This window comes from Buteo buteo, chromosome 1 (genome assembly GCF_964188355.1).
Source record: "Buteo buteo chromosome 1, bButBut1.hap1.1, whole genome shotgun sequence".
Taxonomy (NCBI): Eukaryota; Metazoa; Chordata; class Aves; order Accipitriformes; family Accipitridae; genus Buteo; species Buteo buteo.
Genome location: NC_134171.1, coordinates 61,343,318 through 61,359,274, shown reverse-complemented (window position 1 = coordinate 61,359,274; position 15,957 = coordinate 61,343,318). Strand labels below are relative to the sequence as shown.

General features: G+C 41.3%; 1 protein-coding gene across 8 annotated transcripts in view; it reads right to left on the bottom strand.

Annotated features, from left to right (window-relative positions):
* EPHA5 (EPH receptor A5) overlaps positions 1–15,957 on the bottom strand; it is a 200,034-nt gene that overhangs the window by 168,713 nt on the left and 15,364 nt on the right. For all 8 annotated transcript variants that reach the window (XM_075033393.1, XM_075033403.1, XM_075033420.1 and 5 more), the window contains exon 2: positions 14,763–14,827. In XM_075033393.1, the coding sequence (XP_074889494.1) occupies positions 14,763–14,827 (65 nt within the window). The remainder of the gene's footprint in view (positions 1–14,762; positions 14,828–15,957) is intronic.

The window sequence follows — 15,957 nt, the reverse complement described above, 5'->3', positions numbered from 1 at the left end:
ACTTTAAGACCACTTCCAGAAAGCCACTTTCATTGCAAATGGCAACACTTCAGCTAGGACAAATTGTAAAGATCCCAGAAGAGTTGACAGCTACTTGAGAAATCAAAAACCTATTTTACAGCATAAAAATCTGTAAAAAAATTTGAAGAGAAGGCTGGGATGTGGCTAACTTGCTTGTGGCCTCTACTTGCCTGAAATTGGGTGTGGGGAGGAGGAAGGGCGATGACTAGTACATACCTCTAGAATTAGCAAGAAGAGGCATAGCAAGACCCATTGACTGAGAACTGAAGTTTGACCACTTCAAGCTAGAAAGATTAGTTTGCCTTATAACAAGGACAGCTTGCTGTTGGCACAAGCTACAAAGGGATATGGTGGACTCACCATATGAGGAAGACTAAAACAAAAAAGAAATCCCTCTCCAGAAGATGCACTGTAGGTCAAACCAAGGTTACAGACCTGCTGCAAGGACCCCTGAACAAGTTTCTACACTGTACATACCACAGGAGATTCAACTGCATAATGTTAACAGACCCACTGGTCTTAAATCCTATGAAGCTACAACACCATTACCTTCAGCTCACACATCCACAAATCTGCTCTTATTTTTAAATAACAAGAACTAGCAAATACTAATATATTGTGCTTTTTTCTCAATTGATTGTTTTACTCCACCAGCAAGGAAACTATAACTCAGTAAGAAACAGCATGTCTAGAATGTCAATGATTTGCAATTAACATATTTGAACAGCAGGGAGTTGCCCAACTTTCTTCCTTAATATCATTTTGATTACTTACATATTTACTGTAATATGGGAGAAAACTAGTTCAGTTCTCAGATTTAAAACTGTGCAGAGCAGAGAAGAAAGGAAATTTGCCAAGTAATAGCTTTCGTCACAGCATTGTGCATGAAAAAATTGTTTTCACCCTATTTTCTCCCTTTGCTGCTTTATTTTTGAACAGACAAAACAAAGGTTACAAAAAGAGGAAGGGGACACTCTGTTTTTTAAAGGCAACAATTAAGACTGCTACCTTCAGCTCATGCCCAGTTCAAGAAAACACAGGATACCTACAGCACTAGCACCCATTTTGGGTCTCGGTTACTTGCTTTATCCTTGATCAATGGGGACACTTAGGTGCTCTTTCAGCAGGAACAGATGCACCAGAGAATTCATCTGGGAAACGCCTCTCTCATACAAAAATTCTCAACACAGATTCTGGCTTCTGCCAAAGACCCTCTGCAACACCTGGAGAGATGCACAGGGACTTCTGCACATCCAGCTTTGGCGAGGTCAGCCTCTGCAAAGAGGTGCTGGGGGAAAACACCCCGGGTTAGCACTGGAGGAGCTAACCCTGCAAGCAGAAAACCTCAGGAGTAACGCTATGCTCAAAAGGGTCAGGGAAGAGAGGAGTCCAAAAGGTTTACCTGGGCTAGTGGCATCCAACAAAACAGCTCTGCAAACACCGAGCAACAGCTGCTTAAGATTCCCCACTTTCTTTCCACCACCTTCACAGCAACAGCCTTTTACAAACATTATACAGGCAGCATCATAACCAAATCCCCTGGGGGCTAAAGACATTTGCCAGCTCGATAAACTTATACAGCTCTGAGAAACAGGCTCTGCCAGACTTAGTTACTGTGACTCCAAAGGACACAATAGCTCCTGCCTATCTGTACTGCCTGTCCACATCAAGACCACCCCTCTGAGTTAAATATACCAGACTCTGAATAAGCAGCATTTTGAAATTGAATATACAGGGCTTGGGAAGCTGAGCTTACAGCCTGCGTAATTGGCACAGATATTCAATTATCATTAAAATTAATAAGTAGGACAACAACCAAATCCCCTGACAGGTTTTGATTATCTCAGTCTGGGTATTTATCAGAATTACTCCGACACACTGAGTCATCAGGCTCTGGCCGATGGGCACAAGTTGTTCCTTAGCCCACTGCAGTTTCCTTTGCACTGGAAGCATCATGACATCCAACATCAGGAAAAGACAAGTACCACACAAGATTGGAGATGGATCTCTGAAACAGTGCGAAAAGACTTGACTTGGTCTGAAATCTGTTTCCAAGTGAAATATTCATTTCATTCCTGGTTCAGCAGCCGTACTCTGCTTCACTGTAATTCTGCAGAAGAGTGACTGCGGCCGCTGCTTTTGCAGGGAGGCACCAATCTGCTTGTAGTCACCTACCCCATCACCTAACATCACGTATCAATGACCACAACTCATTTATTTTCTGATTGTCTGACAAGACATCTATAGTGACTGACATAACTAGGAATTCTTTTCTAGAACTTCATTTTTAGGTTGATTTTCCCAGCACTAGAACTGAAATCATCAGGGTTTTACCCAACTATTGTATTAATCAATATCCATATTTTTAAGGATGTAAAATAAACTCCAGAATTAGCAAGACACAAAAAGCATATATGCTGTCATTGAAGTTAACTACAGAGGAACGTTCATTATTCGATCTGGCATCAAAATAAAGCAAACAGTAAACCAGAAGGAGATTGTGTAATGAAGTGACTTTATCTCACAGGATTATACTTGTGGTTATGACTTTAATTGTGTAGTCTAGAAGGATTTGTGACAAACTGAATAATCTCGCATTATTGTAACGATTTGTAATCACAACACTGGATACGATTTATGGGCTTACTATATATTTGCATTGCAATCAACTAAAACAGTCAGTGCATGCCCTACAATTTGTAACAGCGCTTAAAATTATGTCTTGCAAGAAGCTCCAACAGCTGCCCAGTCAAACAGTTTGGAGGTTTGAAACCAAGGCAAAACTCAAGTGTGAATCTTCCCAATTTCTGAAGAAAATAAAGCTAAAATAAAACAAAACTGAACGCCTCCAAAGTTTCTGAATAGAAGACCAAAGGCCACAATTTTGCTGTCCTTTACTGTTGACTGAACCAGTAGCAAGCAACGCTGAGCAGACATCGTACAGAGCAGAAGTTATTTTGATGGCCCTCAACTTCAAGTGACAAACTTCAAGAATGACCCCCAGGCTCCAGCAGGAAACCAGGAGAATCACAGCATCAGTGCTGTAACTGGAGTTTGCAGGCTGAATATGCAAAGACAAACCCCTCTCCCTCCCCAGAAAAAAAATCGAGGTCCCAATGAAAAAGGTTGCCAGCACAGGCAGATGGTGTTAAGTTTTCCTAATCATCTGGAGGAAAAAATAGCAAGTGTGAGTCCTCCTTTTCAGAAACAGACAATCTTCCCACCCTGCTTGGTTTATGCTGGTCTTCGGGATATCATCTCAGCAGGATTGCTCCCTACAAGCAGCACATCTGCATCACAGAGAAACTCAAACACCGGAAAGATCAATTAATTCTGAAAGATCACTTTCAAGAAGTAGATACTTAAATTACAAAATCCTGTCATCACCTCCTCTCCCACCCTGCCTTCACTCATCAGTTCTTGGCCTAGCTCAGAGCCAAAAGGAAGTCAGGGCAGGGGCTGACTTGAACAAGAGTTAACACCAAGCCTGCAGCTCTTCCTTGCAACTAGAACAGAACTGCAAATGGATTAACGGCATACACCATCTCAAATCATGTTAAGAAATACTCTGCGCTACTACCTTCTTCTGCCAACTGCATCTTCTGTACGGCATTATGGACTGTCAATATTACAGGAAGAATCATTGCTGTTATAGGAAGACCTTTGAAGACAAGGGCCAGGTCACTTGCCCCAAAAAATTTTTGCTGAAGTCAAATGAGAATTTTTGCAACATAAATGTTCAGTCCTTCCCCCGCTTCAGAGCCAAAAGTTCTCATCTTTGATACTGCAAGAAAGCATCCCAAGGAGGGTAATTATCTACAGAAAGCACACATCTTTACAAGCTTCTGGTTTATCTTATTTCAGCACAGTAACAGATCTACAGGATACTATCTTCTGTGTTTCAATATGCAGGTAGTTCATATACACCCAAATCAGTAAGATTTCTTAAAGTGAAACCAGGCTTTAGGAATGGGTAACTTTTCTAACAATTTAAACACATCTGCCTAAAATAGAATCATTTTTTTTTTCTACTGTTCATTTTGTTAAATCAAGAATTTAATATAATCAAAGCACTAGCATGGCACTTGCTGGAGTAATGAACACAAAAGAGAAATACGCAAGAATACGTAAGTTAAATACTTACCAGAGCATTTTGGCAAAACCCAGGCATCTAATAATTTCCTTCTTGGAAAGCAGCAAAAGGAGGCAAATCAAGGGCTGTGCTGGGGGTGTTTCAGCCTGGTCTGACAGATGCAGTTTTTAAAAAGCCATCAGCAATCTCTATTTGTCACCATCACCACCCTTTTCCCGGGAGCTGCCCCACAGGTGCCCAGCTCAGCAGGTAACTCTTTGTCCTCCTCCTCCTCCATCAACATGCTGATGCACAGCCCCCACTCTTCTTGGGGGGGAGGGGGGCTTGCTTCCTACCAAACCCAGGGCCTGATCCTAGCTCCCCTGCAGCTATCCCGCAACTTGTCCATGGATTATTCCTTACTAAGATCATACAGCAGTGGTAGGTAAGGATCAAACTAACATGCAAGGGCCATTCACTCCTAACTAAATCACTACTACATCACTGATGTGTTCTCAGTAAACCATTTTGAAATAGAAATGAGGAACAGTAACCTCCCATTACACTTGGAAAAAAAGAATCACTCTCTCCCCTAAATGCTCACAACTCTTCAAAGGACTGCAGGGTTGGGGTTTTTTTTTCCTTCTTTTTTCAAGGTTTTGGGGTGGTTTTTTCCCTCAAAACCCTCTGACCAGGCAGGGGAAGCAGCAGCTAAATCACGTTCTGCAATTCTTTTATACTCACTGTTCAGCCCATGGGGTACAATCGATCACAGGGGCTTGGCAGCTTACAATGTCACAGTGGTAACGCAGAGATGACTGATAGGCAGGTGTCACCCACGCTCCCTTCAACAGTGCTTCATCATTCATGTTGGGAAGAGTCTAAAAGTTGGTGACAGGAGCTACCACTTTTCTTTGGAGAAGAGTTAACACACAACCCCCGAAAGGATGTATATGCATCCATGTGTACTCCTGGTACTTAATCTCCAATCTGGTTTGCCACAGTATTTCCAATATTAAAAGCAACAGACCTCATAATTACTGCCTGCTTTAGTCAAACACACTAAATCACATAGCTCAGCAAGCTTCTTCCTCCCAAAATGAAGACATCTTAAGATAAAATAAGAATATTAACCCAAAATATTTTGAGGCAAAACCAGCTTCCAACTAAAATACTGGCATTTTCTTTCAATAGCCAAAAACCCAGTCCCACCTTCCCCTTTCATATGTGCATGAAGCCTTCAGCAACTGAAAAAAACCCCTGGTTTTGTGACCAGGACAAGCAAACAGAGAACATGATGCCACCATTTTCAGTCTCTGAAAATCCTGGACCATTCCCATTAATAACTTGAAAAAATGGATGAGACGTTCAGCTGCTGAACTATTTCTTGAATAGCCACATATCAGGGCTTTGCAGTAAACCAGCAGTCAATCAAAAAGCTCTCCTTACTGGTTTTAAGCTAGGTGATGGGTCTTCAAAAAAGGCCTCTAATTTTTACTGTCTTCATTCACTGTGCTATACACGAGGCAACCACTGGTCACAAAGACAAAATAGCAGCTTCCATCTTAATGCTATTTTCAGGAATTTTGCATTTAAAATTTTCTCCTTCTAGACAAACCTACCATGTGTTTATGTTATGAAGTTAGCATTCATTTTATTTCATGTTTTTTGAGTTGGCTTTCCTGAATGAGTAAAATGAAAACCAAACAGGACTGCATTCTTGAATTTAGTTACCCAAAAAAGCCATTAACCTGAATAAAAATATATGCTGTCAAATGGGGCAAGAGCAAAGCCAACGCATTTTAAGTCTTATAAAAGGATTATGCAATTAAGTGATAAGTAACGCACTGGTACATATATTTAGCATATGAAGTAGTAATATACCACAAAAAAATCCATCAACATAAGCTATAAAATCCTAATGCATGTTTTATAAACCTTAGGCTGTTGCATATGCATTCTGTAATGGTAATATTTTATTCTGCAAAGTTTCTAATTCTCCATAGCAGCACTACATTTATACATTTTAATTGTATGGTCACTAACCGTTGGATACTAATATTTCTGAAACTAGCACAAAAATAACAGAGAAAACAATGGGTTTAGAAGATAAAGCTCTTCAAAGCTCTTTTATCCCCAAACGTAATTGCTAGACAGTAGAGGAAAAAAGACTTTCTAGTATGAAAGGAGATTACTGTTTGCCCAATGAGCTTGTGTGGAGGAACCTAATGCTGACAACTGTATTTACGAAACGATACACTGAGGGATCAGCCTTGATTTTTTCTGTGGTATATTTTCAAGACCAGGATAGTAATGTATTATTCCAGTAATACAGTTCTAGCAGAGATAAAGAATTGCTTTATTCTTAATCTTACTAGTATTAATTTATTTTACAGTACCTTAGAGTATTCTAGACATTTTAGGTGTCCTTTAATAAGACCTACGCCTCGCCAGATGCTGCTCCCAAATAAAGGCTTGATTGATGTCAACAGCATACAAACCAAAGGGCAGCTAGCTGAGGGTCCAGGACAAGAAGTTTAAGAGCATTCTCAAATGGAGTGAGAAGATTTAACTTCAGATAGGAAAGAAGATATGAGAAAGGACATGAATAAAATGGTAAGGCTATTCAATGAGAACTGCTATCTAGCATGAGGTACTCTGGTTTAAAAGCAGCTACATACCGTAGCTAATATGCTGCAAGTTTCAAAGGAGTGGATCTTAAATACAGGGTGTTGAATGAGTAACGGTAATGTGGTTTTTAAGCAAGGCAAGATAAAAAAAAGGAAAGCTCAGAGAAACAAAAACAGATCTCACCCTAGACAGAGTCAGGACAAGCTTTTAGACAGGAGGGCTTCAGATGTAGGACTGGAAAAGGCCAAAAGCGATCACCTGGTTTGTTCCTCCAGAAGAGATGAATTCTGCTTGTCCAGAGTAACAGAGATTATGGTCTGACCTGCTGTCAGAGACCTCCTGTGAAAGAAACCCCACATCTGCCCCAAAGGTGCACCAGTAGAAAGTACGTACTTTCCAGCAAATTTAGCCTGAATCAGCTTAGCTAAAACAAATCCTGTTTTCCTTGTCATACCCATTGCAAACCTGCACAAGAGGTTACTCCTTTCTTCTCTGCATCCCTCAAAGTGGTTGTAGGTCAGTCCAATACTCTATGCTACACCCAACTCCATCAGCCTTTCCACACAAGATGCATCTCTCCATTGCAGAGCTGATCTCTTTAGGTTAAGCTCTGTGAAACAAATGCAGCTCTACAAGCACTAGCAAGGCCAACAACTCACCAGGGAAATCCACCAATTTGAACAGTAGTCAGCTGGCCAAATTCAGCTCTCATGGCAGTGCCCCTACTCCTATTAACTCCAGCATCTTCAATCTCACTCCGGGGCTTTCAGAGTTTGAAACATGAACTCAGCACTGCTTTAAAACACAGTTTAGCTCAATTACCACAAGGGTCCTGCACAACTGCATTATTAACTTCTGGTGTCTTTTCAGACCCAAAGCTCAAGCTCTTTTGTTATACTTATGCTATACAATACAAGCATGCATGAGTCAGTCTGGCACACTAAAACAGGCAGCATAACCAAAAGAAAACACATCATCATGGCTCCATGGGATACAAGCAAAAAATGACCATGTAAGCACAAGAAGAATCAGGGGGAAGGTCACAGAGAGCAGAAGTTTACATATACACAGATACTGTACTTTACCTTAAGGAATCCTAGTGGAAAACAAACACCCCATATATTTCAACTCTATTGACTTCAACTTCATCCCACAAATTACTCATGTAAAATTCCTTAATTCTGTACATAACAGAAAATTAAGTACTGCTTTAGTTTGGATTGCTCAGTTAACTTCAAATACTTCGATGTGCATTATGTTTCTTACTAACCTGTGCACACACAAAAGCATGTACATGTAAACAAAGCAGCCAAATTGCAGGGTTTTAGGGTGTCGTTAATATATTTTTTCACCTACTCAGGCGTTACTTATTTCCATTATGCTCCCTGCTGCAGTATGAATTGCATTATTACCATGTTAGCATATGTGCTGGTTTTGGCTGAGATAGAGTTAATTTTCTTCATAGTAGCTTGTATGGTGCTATGTTACACATGACGGAGCCCCGCTTTCCTGGAGATGGCTGAACACCTGCCTGGAAATGGGAAGTGGGGAATGAATTCCTTGTTTTCTTTACCTGTTAAATGGTCTTTATCTCAACCCATGAGTTTTCTCACTTCAACCCTTCTGATTCTCTCCCCCATCCCACCAAGGGGGAGTGAGCAAGCAGCTGTGTGATGCTTGGTTGCCAGCTGGGCCTAAACCACAACACTCCTTTTTTGCACCCAACATGGGGCTCAAAGGGTTCAAAATAAGGACAGATTTGATTGGAATGTGCTAGATCAAGTCTATAGCTGTTAGTGCTGTTTAGCTTTTAATTAACAGGCCTCTGTGCTTGCAAGCATGGGGCTTGCTTGCCTCGCTGTATATTAGAGTCTAGTGCTTCTTAGTGGCTGCTTTTTGCTTTCACTGCTTGCTGTACTGCTTATCATTTTACTCTTTCGTGCCTGGGAACATTTTGATAACAGCAATGGTGATGCACCTGGGCTGGCAGATGGCCAGGGCACTGCTGCTGCTTCTGTGCTGTTGCACTGGACAGGCTAGAACTCCAGTGTGAACTCGAATCAAAGGGACTGTGACCTGTGGATGAGTCCACGCAGGAGCAGGCCACCCCAAAGTGTCCGTGGCTGTGCATAAGTCCACACCAGACCAGGTACATCTCAAAGCATCTGCGGCCGTGCTTCTGTCTGTGTCACAGCAGGTATACCTCTGAAGGGATGGTGGCCCAAGGATAAGTCCACACTGAAGAAGGTACACCTCGAAGCATCTGTGTCTGTGGATAGGTCCATGCTGCAGCAGGTATACCCCTGAAGAGACTGTGGCTCATGGATAAGGGTCCACTTGGAACAGGTACTCCCCTAAGGGACTGCAGTCTATGGGTACAAGAATTTGGGAGGGGACACAGCTGGGACAGCTGACCCCAACTGACCACAGGGATATCCCAGACCATGTGATGTCATGCTCAGCAGATAAAATTGGGGGAAGAAAAAGGAAGAGGGGACATTTGGAGTGATGGTGTTTTCACGTAACTGTTAAGCATGATGGAGCCCTGCTTTCCTGGAGATGGCTGAACACCTGCCTGCTGATGGGAAGTAGTGAATGAATTCCTTGTTTTGCTTTGCTTGTGTGCGTGGCTTTTGCTTTACCTATTAAACTGTCTTTATCTCAGCCCATGAGTTTTCTCACTTTTACCCTTCTGATTCTCTTCCCCAATCCCACTGAGGGGGAGCAAGCAAGCAGCTATGTGGTGCTTGCTTGCCAACTAGGGTTAAATCACAACAGCATATCCCCCTGATTCCTCTTCTACACTGGTCACAGCTGAGCAGCAGCATTTGCAGGAAGGAAAAAAAAAAAAAAGGAAAAAACACCTCAACACAGGCTGCCAAAAGTACTGCCCCAAAAATGCCAATTATAATCATAGTTACATGACACAGCTCAATGGTGCCAAGAATCCTCCTCCTCCTTTCACTACCCCCTATCCCTTCCCCTTTATTTTATTTCTATCCCTGAGGACAAACACTGCTTCCAATCTAGGATTCCTGTATAAAAATCTCTATCTGAACTAAGATCAACAGAGAGCAACATGAATGAAGCACGCTGAGTAATCTAAACCACTGTTATTTTTAACTTCAAAGAGGCACCTTAGGGTACCTGTCCTCAAAAGAATGAGCCAGAAATGCTGCTTGCAAAAGAAAAAAAAATTAAAAAAAATATCAAACCCACCAATGTCCTACATAAATGAGAAGCAACTTGCAGAATCAATCTAGCTGAATTTACCCCCCCTGACTTTCAGTATTTGGCCTTACTAACCACCAAAAGCAGGGGTAATTGCCTTCCCTCTTGCTGTTCACATGCAAGAAGTCATCTAGCTCTCTCCTTTTCTGCAATGAATAAAGAATTATGAACATCTCCACAGGACCAGGTTCCTTAGTACATGTTTATTTTCCTGTCTGAGCCTAAAAAAAAATTTCCAGCACATGGAGCTGCACAACAAGCCACAGCACACAGCCAATACCCCAAGGACCACACAGGCTTTCCTGTTCTGTGCTAGAGGAAGGTCAGGGAAATGAACAGGAGGTGGAGGGGATGGAAGAGGATTGTTACACAAAAGCAAAGCAGGTGTACGATGCTCTGATTTGGACAGAAAAAGAGTACTTCTAAGCTGTAAAGAAATAAGTTTTAAAATAAACCCTGAAAGGAGGGAGGGTCTGAAACAAGTAAATCAGTGCTATTATAGCCACTGAAACAAAAATCAGACATAATCGCTGAATAAATCAAGCCAGCTAAAATAAAGCATTTATTTTAATCAGCAACTTTTGCAATTATCTGGATAGTGTTAGAAGTGGCTGTGTTTTTATTTGGCCAGACCAAATAAGACTGAACAGCAAAGGTTTACAGGGGACTTTTTCTAGCTTCTCCCCCTGCTACGGCTTTGCAGGGAGTCAAAATGCATCAGGCAGAGTGTCCTGCCAAAATAAGGGAGGAGAGGAGGCAATATAGCCTACGAACACTGCCTGACCTGGCCTGGCTATTTCTCTCACAGCACTTACCATTGTTACTACTTCTGTGAGCTTCCACACGATAAGCAAGTATGTTTAGCACAGCCAAGTGCAGGCAGTTTCTGTAGGTCAGAGCTAGTTAGTGTCCCATCTATATATAACGCACATGTAAACCTCTGATGTGCCCAGTTTGGGTAATCCTAAGAGGCACCCCAGGAATCAGTCCGGAGGTAAAAGGCTTTGCAGACCTGCTGTACAAGTATAGGCTTCAATAAGAAAACCTGACTGGTTTTGTTGATGTGCTTGGAGGGCTTCCTACGACACAAGAGGGACCAGACTTTTCTGATACAGCCTCTGATAATTCCAATGACCTCCTTCAGGTTAAAGTAAACTTACATGAGCTGCAAAGCCAAGTCCAAATTGTCCCTTTGGCATGTAATAACAGGATCAATTCCCAACTTGAGCTGCAAAAGGGGCAGCACTTCCATGCTGACAACACTCCACTGGCAGGGAGAGAGTCCATTTTCTGAGCTCCATGGCCACGCAGACCTCACAAGGACTTTCCTCACGCTCTAACAGATATAACTGCAGGTTTAAGAGCCTACTGCTGCAAGCTGCTGAACCCACACAGCCAGGGAAGGCCTCATGGGGCAGCCAGGAGGCCACACTACCACAATTCATTAATCCTTCAGAGCAAAGCAGCAGAAAGAAGAAAGCACCTTCTCCTGCAAACAGCCAGTTCTTCACACCAGGAGACATTGTTTCAACCCCTGCTTGTCCACAGCCTACTTCACTCACATCATTTCATTTCCCCTGAACCCTCAATACTCCATACGAAGGAGGAGGGGGGATTTTTCTTACCTTCTATGTGCACGGGAGAAATGAAGGCTGGCCAGGCTGCATGGAAACTGGACACTACCAAAACCTGTACCAAATAAGGACCTAGCTAGACAAAGCTCTGTAGAGGCAACCCTGGGCTAAAGCGCTCCTCTCCCTTCCCCTAAAACCCATTACTCACAAGATGAGCTGGTGCACACTGTTTAGCAGTAGACCAAGGTCTGATCTTGTGGGGACTAAAGCAGCTGCGGTGCTTTATTTGGAATTACAGCCATGAAACAGGTCTACCTCTAAGCTTAATCTGTCTCCAGACTGGAGGGTCAGTCTCCTTCCCATACACCGCTGCTTTCGTTTCCCAAGTTAGATCACATTTTCCTATTGTGTTCAGCAAAAATGAGGTGAACAACAGGCTAAATGAGGGCAGCTAGACGTCCCTGGAGCATGGAATGTTTTAAAGCTTTAATACACAAAGATTACCATGGCACACAGCTATAACAAAAATTTAGATGATGATACCTACAAATAATCTGCCAAAAGCAAGCTCATTTGGCTTGACTGCACCTCTTAGCCCCATTGTTTTGGTGGGGGTTTTGTGTTGGGTTTTGTTTTTTTGGTGGCGGTAGTAGGGTTTTTTCAATAAATGTAGAAATCTGTTCTCAAAACCTACCAGCTTGAGCCTTTGTGATACACAGATAACTTCTCCCAAGCACTCCCATACAACTATAAAGACTAAACACTTGCTTTCTTTAACAGCAGCTGTGCTCCTGGTGCAATCTCCTACTTGTAGCAGATGTGGTTCTAGGAAAAATAGTACATTTCTTTAAGATTCCTAACAAAAATCAAGTGGAAAAGCAGCAACACTAAAAGAGCTGAAAGCTGCTTCAAAAGCTAATGTATCTTCAGTTGGAACTATATCACCATTGAAATTGCTACCATGTACTTGAAAAGTGACTAGACTCTACAAGATACTGTTAATAGCAATAATAAAATACCATGCATCAAAAAGCTTACTTCAGCACATGGTCTGTATCTACACACTGTAGTGTTGCGAAGTGTGACACATTATCCCATTTCTGCTCCTTTCCTTGATAGGGCACTGTGCAGACAGATACATGGACCTTCCAAAATTTTCCCTAAGAGGACATTCTGGCATAACAAATTTGTATAAAAATACCTCAAAAAATGCTTGCATATCTCTGATCTCAATTAAAGCTCCCTCCTTTTCCAAATTCAAATCCTAAAGTGAGAGTTACTTAAAATATTTATATGAGGTAGATGGTTTTTTAAAAAAAAAAATTAAGCAAACAGAGTATGACTGCAGCATAGCTGATTGCAGAGCAGGTAAGGGAGTTAGAGAAGTAAATCTGGAAAGACTTTTTTCAGTACTTGTAAAATACTGCAAATATTTAGGCCAAAAAAGAGACAATTGGACTAACCTCCTGAATTTTTATGATGTCCCATGAAAACAAAGAAGATTAAGAGGAGATTCCTAGAAATTCAAAAACCAACTGCCTGATTCACTTTATTTGTGGAAGTTAATTTAAGGAAAAAAAATTCTCCCTATTGAGTCAGTAACCATTAATTTGGCATTCATGAATGCACTTCCAGGTGTTGTTTGGAAACTGAGCTTGTAAATATAGAAAGGTGTCTCTAAATAATGAAAAGACACAACTGAGGCTTATGCATAGGATATTTAGCTTTTCATTTACTCATCCACACAGACTCAGAAGTCTTCTGAACTCCTCAGGCCTAGTTATTTTTCTACTGATATTCCTGTAAGGACATTGGGATATACAGCAACAGTGCTTTATACCATAGGAAAAATACCAAGGGTGTCCAAAAGGGAAAAATCTTCCATTAAGAAGTGGACATCAGGATCTTTATGGTGTGCCACAGCACCAACACACTGCTCTGCCAGCACATCTGGCACTGGTTATTCTGATGCCCACACATGCAAGGGGAACAAGTTTAGTTCTTGGCTTTAAATCAGTAGATAAAAAAATATGCTATAGACTCTGACCACAACAAGATTAGATCTTGAACTGAGTTGAGGATAAACTCAGCTCCCTATGTAGCTTTTACATCCCTGCCATAACCAGCGCCTGCAAACATGCAGCTTGTCTGAGTGAGGCTGCCATTTCTACAACCTTTCATCCACACAGAATATACAGAAAGCCAGATTTTAATTCACTGTGTAACATATATATATATGCAGGGTTGGCTGCGTCTTATATAAACATTGCCACAATTTTTATGACAATCCAACTGGCATCCAAGACAATTCTGCAGCCCATTTCAGCTGGTGACTTAAACTCTGGAATAACACATTCCTGAGAGCCGCCCTGTTGGAGAGCTCAGTCGCACAGCATTTGTCTTGGGATACTTTCTCAACTCACACAGTGCTCATGGCTCCCAGGAATTGACAGGAATACTCAGCACTGTGCAGAAGTCAACCTTTTGAGACTGTACCAAAGCTCTGCTACAGTACAGCATCGAGGATGCCCCAGCCAAACCAAAGACCTAAAGTCACAGCAATGACTGCTCGCACGATGCAGTCAGGCCAAGCAGACACACTGGAGGGTAGTAATGGCTTTAAACTTCAGCACTTATTTCAGGTATCAAATTAGGAGGCCAGGTTCTTTCAGTTCTCAGTATAGGTAATGGTAAGGGACAGAGGTTCTTCAAGGTACTTAAAACTCAGCTCCTGTTCCAGTGTTATCAGCTCCCAGAATTTTATCATGTGCCTGAGAAGTATTTCTGAACAATCCTGTTCATTTAAAGCTCACAGCAGTGTCCCAGACCCTGTGTTTCAGAAGAAAACTTTCAGAAAATTGTGTTGTACATTTACTGCAAAGGCATAAGAAGAAAAGAGCAGAAATTTATATTTTTAAAAAAAGTTAAATAACATCATGGATTTTCTTGGTGAGGGGAGGAGTGAGGAGGCTGACTCATGGTTTTTTTGTTTTGGTTTTTTGTTTTTGTTTTGTTTTTTTTATACTTGTGGCTGGCTCTACTGCATAAATAAATCAATCCCCTAGCCACACAGCTCCATTTTTCCAGTCACAGCTTGTTGTTTTATTTATTTTTTTTCCCTTCCATTGCCAACAAATCACTCCAGGGAGTTTTTAAACCCAGTAGTCTACTTTCCGAATGGAAACGATTAGTATAATTTGAGAGAGAGAAAGCAAACAACAACAGAGACTTACCCCATTTTTTGGGTAGGCTATCCATCCTAGATCCCCCATTACTGTGCGTGAGTCCAGTAAATTCACTGAAAATAAGAGAAAAAAAACTGTTAAGATGGATGGATTTCAAACTTCAGTAAATATTTCAAGGTTTGGGTGGCTATGGTAAGCAGGCTATTTATAAATAACCAAGAAAGTTGGATTTTTGTAAAGCAGAACAACAATGCAATAAACTCCTCTAACAATGAGGTCATACACTGAAAATAATTCTACACATGCATTACTTTATTCCTTTGAGATCTGCCACTGAAACCAAGTTGCAAATACACTAAGCTTCTGTAAGACCCAGATCCTTCACATTCTTAGAATCTGGTCTTTTGGGGGGAATAAATACATAGTACATATACACATAAACACAGTGTGCAAGACGTACAGTATATAGGTATACACATACACTCACAAACATCTATACATGTTTATACACACATCTCCTCTAAGGTGGCATATGTTTTTAGCATAATCAGGCATTGAAGACAAAAATAAAACAAGAAACAACATGCAGAGTTTCCTGATTATTATGAATTCAATTTTTAAAGTATTTTATGTGGATGTATTACAGTATTACTGTTATCAGGAATCTATTCTTTTCTCCCTCTCCCATGTTTTTCCCCAAGTCTTTGACAACTTCATTGTAAGAGATCCAAGGGATCTTCTCCCCCCCCCCCCCCCCATAAATTCAGAGTAGCTTTGTTAAGTCCCATAAGCAATCAACAATCTCCATTAAACAGCAAAAAAAGCATTCCCAAGCTTATACATTTTTTCCCCTCATATTACCTGAAATACTGAGTAAAAAGTGTGAAGTAATTAAATCCACACACACGTAACTCAGCTAAGAAAAATAGCAGTTTCTGATGCTGAGCTTTTACCTCCTGTACCCAGGGCTTTAAATCTCCAAGTTAAAAGGTTGTCTCTGAATCAACAGCTGTCATCCAAAATCTCAACCTAGGAGGAACTTTCTTCCACTTTAATAGCACACTTCCTTCACTTTGTATTATAACACTCACTTCTCACAGTATATTTGTCTGCGTAATACCTCACTTTTTGTACTCATGTCCTTCCTGAAAAGGAAGCAATTTCACTGGGTCTTCAATTCCTGATCTCTACCCTATGTGCTCTTTAAAACCCCACTGGAAGTTTTCACAACTGGACTTTGAAG